General features: G+C 37.3%; 1 protein-coding gene across 1 annotated transcript; it reads left to right on the top strand.

Annotated features, from left to right (window-relative positions):
* Positions 1-1680: 1680 nt before the first annotated feature.
* LOC103712448 (uncharacterized) lies at positions 1681-5276 on the top strand. The gene is made up of 3 exons (XM_008798970.6): positions 1681-2325; positions 2578-2707; positions 4319-5276. The coding sequence occupies exons 1-3, from the start codon at positions 2193-2195 to the stop codon at positions 5001-5003; spliced, it is 948 nt and encodes a 315-aa protein (XP_008797192.3). The 5' UTR covers positions 1681-2192; the 3' UTR covers positions 5004-5276.
* The last annotated feature ends 332 nt before the right edge of the window (positions 5277-5608 follow it).

Raw genomic sequence — 5608 nt, 5'->3', positions numbered from 1 at the left:
CAGAAAAGTGTAATCTAGTTTTTAGATCAAAGTTCCTCAAAACCTGCTGCTTTCATGTCTGTGCTGGCATTACTTAGAAATAATTAATTTTTCAATGAAACCTACTTTTTGAAAGATCAGAGATGACCACATCTCTGAAAAAAAAACAAAGCATTATTGAGAAACCTAACTCCTCCCTTTGCTCGTGTTTTGTGTACAGCAAGAACAAAAGAGAGAGAGTCGTTTAATGCGAGCAGTGAGAGTGACAGTGACAATATCGCATGAAGGAAGGGCAGAGAAAGCGGATTCAAGAGATGAGACAACTTCACCTCAATTCATGGAGTGACCTGGTCCCTCAATTCATGGACTTTCCTGCTCTCCTCCTGGCTTGCCTCTCTTATCAATGCTCTGTTCCATATCTCCAATAATTTTGTTTTATTAACAGCCATAGATTTGAGCCATTGATGGCCAGATATATCTATTATGAGACGAAAAATGCTGCCGATCGAGTTACCTCATCATATGTGGTGAAATATTATAAAAAAGTTTTTTAGATCGCTCTGTCAGCTGTCTCAATTATATTATGTGTTATTTTACTTTTTAATTTTATTGAATATATTCATGCTAGATATATAAAATTCATCCGTTTAATTAAAAAAAAAGTATATAGCAAATTTAGGTAAACTTGGAGAACTCTCTTGGATCCAATACTGTGTAGCGTGACAGATAGAGGAGCAAGCCAAAAGTTGGACACTGAGTGAGTGACTTCCAAGTAAAATTGTGTTAGCAAGAAGTTCATAAAAAACTGGAAATATAAAAGTCTTTTCTTTTCCTCAGAAAGAATTATTTATATGTTTTCTTTTTCTCAGAAAGAAAAAGATTTATGTGGTGTTCCTTTCATTTATGTGTATAGAAGCCAACCCCAAATAATTATACTCGTCTTTAAATTGTTGAGAAAAAAAAGCCAACCCCAAATTGTTGAGATAGAAAGTTTTAGTATGCCCCCACTCATCTTCAAATAGTGGTTGCCAATATGGATAGCAGAAACTCTGGATCTTCTATAGTGTATGGTGAATAAGTTAATCCAAATAAGTAATACATGAAAGCAAATAAAAAAATCCTGAAGAATCAAGGTTAGCTCCTAAGAATTGTTCCTTCTAGAGGGTATCACCCATGCACCCCCCTAAGTATGTGCTCACTATGGTCCTCTATTTTCATCATGGTCCTCTATTTTCATCTTAGGTAGAATGTTTCAATATGAGTAGAGTAAAAATTAGAGAAGAAAATTAAAAGTGAGCCCATTTTTTCCTGTAGGGTCTTATTACCCATTTTTTCCAGGAAAACCAGATTGGAGTAAGCTAGCTAAGAGGTACATAAAAGCATTTCCCTTTGGCAAATTAGTGATCTTTTTTTTTTGAAATGTAATGGAGGCAGATGGTTATGAGCCATGTCACTTGAAACTTCAGGTTATTTACTTCTTTTTTTTTTTCAAAACCAATATAGCTATTCTCTTACATGAATTTATAACATATGCATCAGGCTTGGCTATGAGACTTGTCATTTGTTAAAAATGAGAATCCAACCTACATCCTGACGCATGTCGTACATCTTGCTGATGCACTAAAAAAAAAACAAACATGATGCTGTTAGCCTAGTTGCATTTATCCTGCATTCACTCATGGATCATTATTTGGACCAAAAAACAACTTAATGGCATCTCTTGTCACTGCAAATTGGTACGATTAAAGCGCCGAGCTGGCTAAGTTGCTGGAGAGCTTGGCGATCGTTTATTCGAATTATAGAGGTCGGTAGAAGGTCGTGATACCATCACTGTTCTTCAAGAGTCTGTCCAATTTAAGTACTGAAGAATTTCCAGTCCGATATTTTCCGACAGAAAAACTTTTTTATTTTACTATTTCAGGTCGAATCTAGTGCCGAAACGAAAGTCTGAATACGATCTCTCTTTTCTAGCGCCATCAAGCACATTGCGACCTTCTACCGATCTCTACTGTCTGAATGGTTAATTATCGAGCCCTTGGACAACTTAGCTAGTTGAGTACCTCGACCGTACTGATTTCCACCGGCAGCAGCTTCTATTCTCCTTTTCCAGTGCTTCATAAGACAAGTAGAACCCCAGTGCACGCCCTCGGTGTCAAGTCACAAGTCACACGGTAAGCTTAGAAGGGAGGGAGAAATCTAATTCTCTGGAGAAGATGGGAAGAGCGCCGTGCTGTGAAAAGGTGGGGCTGAAGAAAGGGAGGTGGTCGGCAGAGGAAGATGAGCTATTAGTGAAGTACATCAAAGCTCATGGAGAAGGCTCTTGGAGGTCACTGCCAAAGAATGCAGGTATCTCCTAAGAAGCATGATCATTCTTTCTTCTTTTATTGTGCAGAATCTTTATATATATATATATAGATATGGATCTTTGCTCTACTTTCTCATATCCAAATGGTCTTCTACTTCAAATTTTCTACATGCTACTCTTCACATCAATACTACATTGTTTCCTTGAATGCAGCCATCTTCTATTTACTTCGTATATGCTTGGCTATGTGTCATCCTTGAGTTTTTCTCTTGGTTTTCTGGTGTTTATGGAAGGCTTGTCGAGGTGTGGAAAGAGTTGTAGACTGAGATGGGTGAATTATCTGAGGACTGACCTGAAGAGGGGCAACATCACTCAAGAAGAAGAGGAAACCATGATCAAGCTTCATGCTTCCTTGGGAAACAGGTAGTAGAAGGTTTTGTGAGTCTACTGACTCTCTTCTTCCATCTATCCATCCTTGATAACTTTTTTCCCTCCCTTCTCTGTAGTTAGTATATCTATGTATAGCTTCTTTCTGCAACTTCTATTCTCTTATCTCTCCTCCTTTTTTGCCTCTTGTTCTACTGTAAAATTGTTTCCTACATTGGGATGTAGAAGAAGAAGAATCACCTAGATGTCTTTGGATCTATCAAAATGTGGCATGAATCCAAGTTGCGGGAAATTTTGTACCTTTTTTGTGTTTATGGAGACTCTGCTGCTAATAGATGTATCCACCTCTTTCTTTGGAATGGTTATGACAAGCTCTCTTTTTTTATTTCTTTTTTTAAGGTATGAATATGTGTGTGTGGTGGTTAAACAACTTCATGCCACTAGTCCAACAGTTATGGAATCTCAGCTCAGGTATCTCAAAACTCTAGGTGTAATAACCTTAAATTCCTATAAACTAGTTTAGTTGGTAAGGTTGATGAGTGTTTGCATCTGTGATATCTGTTTGCATTCTCTCATCCAAGTTCTTTGGAAAAGAAGAAAAAATTTTAAAATATATCAATAAAACATGTGAACTAATGGCTACCTATGATGAAAAGATGATCATCATTTGGACTAAGCCTAAGTTTGATCGTAACACAAGGTTATAAAAGCCTCTTTACTTTTGTAGAAATGTTCAAATCATTTTCCCATCAAACACAAGGTGCCCTTTGTGTATGAGAAATGGTGTGCCCAAAAGAAACTTCATGAATCATGAAGGTGCCCTTCTTTTTTCTTTTTTTTTGAGTAGTCACAAGTATGACAGTAAACATAGCTATCAAGACTTGTCCTGCTGTCATCACCATGAGTCCATATTGTCAAACCGACAGCAACATCCTATTTCTTGTGACAAGATTAATTAAAATTTCATCAGCAACTAGCTTAGGTGGGAAAATTCAAATTTTAAGGGAAAATGATAAGGCCTATAGGAACTCAGAAAATTATGTACATACATTATATAGGAGAAAGCTGGTTAACTATGACTTTACTTGTTCATTAAATTCTACTGAGTAAATTTACAATCGGCACAATCCATCTTTGCATAAGTATGCACTATATGATATCATAAACATGAAACAAATCAATACATATTTACGAGATTTGTTTCAGCAATGTGTTTCCACAATTTTTATTATAATTTATGTCTAAACTAATAATTTGGTATTTCATGAGTTCTGCAATCGTATAGATTGTAAGAAGATAATAAATTAAGTTGGCCTCATTGAGGAACAGAAAAAGAATGCTGCATTGAATTTTTTTCATTGTAGACCTAGACTTAAATATGTTCCTAAAATTGTGATGCCTAAGTTGTACTGAAGGTCATCAAATGATACATGCTCCACCGCCTGTGTCAAAGTTCCAACTATAATGCATTTAATGCCAAATATCTGACTTACCTCCAATTCAGGTGAATATGATTACATAAATTTGTTCTTGTTTCCCCTGCAACTAGATATTGCTTTAACATGAATTTGTGCATGTATGCAATTTTAGAAGTTATATTAAGTAATCTATAAGAAAATTCATGGGTCCCTTTTTGTTCTATGATAGGTGGTCAGCAATAGCCGAGCATCTCCCTGGAAGAACTGATAATGAGATCAAAAACTACTGGAACTCCCACATCAGCAGGAAAATCCACACCTTTCAGACTGCTGATGGCACCAGAGTGACTGCTGCCCTCAGCAGGATCGGCAGCGGCGGAGAGCGAAAGGGTGGCAGAACAAGGAGATCAGCAATGAAGATCAGCACCACTTGTCGGAGCAAGAGGAAGGAAAGCCATGAGAGAAACGGTGGACATCCAATTTCCTTTGTCCATGGCAAGGAAAGGGAGAACATGGCTTATAACTTGGACCATTACAAGACTAGTTCTACAGAATTGGTTAATCTTAATGAAGGGGTGGCGTTGGAAAGTGGTTTAATGTGCTTCAATGAGCAGTTAAGCCCAAGCCTTTTTGTGGGAAGTGGATTTTGTACAAATAATGTGTTTGAGGGGGGGCTTTTTGGTGCAAGTGATGAGAGTGGGACCATGAACTCAAGTGAAGAGAGAGATGGTAAGGACAATATCCTTAATGATGACGGGGAGGGTGTTGAACTTGGTTCAAAGGAAGGGAGGGGAGGGGAAGTGGTGGCTTTAGATTGGGAGGAGATGATGTGTTTGGAAGTGGATAATTTGTTGAATTGGGAGGGGATGTGGGATGGACCAAGAGAAGATGTGGACATGTTTATTGGAGTGTGATAGTGGGAAGTCTGATTGCCAAGAGGTGTGATGTGTGCCATTTTTTCCTAGGAGGCTTCTTTCAAATGTCGCATAAATGGCTTGTGGACCAGAGACTGCCTAGGGAGCTTGAGAAGATCTTATTTCAAAACTTTACCTAATGTCTTATTGTATGTTTTGTTCAAGTGGTCTGTCTAGTTGGTTCCATTATCCACCAACAAAAAAAAGGGGAATTGTAAACAGCTAGCAATGCTAGAGACTAAGAACTTTTATATCTAGCAAGCATTGAAGCAATAATTGTGCTATTTTTTTCGCTTAAATCTTTGGATGTTATTTGTCCCAGTGACAATTTATATTATTCCCTTAGGTAGATCTTTTAGTGATTCTAGCCTCACTAACAATTATGAATCATCATATAAATACAGTTAGTAGGTGTGCTTCTTAAACAAATTATCTTGCTTCTCTATCTCTGAAATTATATTCCATCTGATCAAAGGATTAATCTACATCAAAAAAAGAAAAAGAAAAGAAAGAAAAGAAACATTATTGATCTATTACAAAAGTCTGCCTGAACTACGAATCGATCAGAAGCAAGATGCAATGCAAGGATACTACACAGGTTGCGA

This window comes from Phoenix dactylifera, chromosome 2, assembly GCF_051530095.1.
Source record: "Phoenix dactylifera cultivar Ajwa chromosome 2, Ajwa_hap1_PhDact_Kaust_v1.1, whole genome shotgun sequence".
NCBI lineage: Eukaryota > Viridiplantae > Streptophyta > Magnoliopsida > Arecales > Arecaceae > Phoenix > Phoenix dactylifera.
This window is presented reverse-complemented; position numbering and strand designations above follow the sequence as displayed.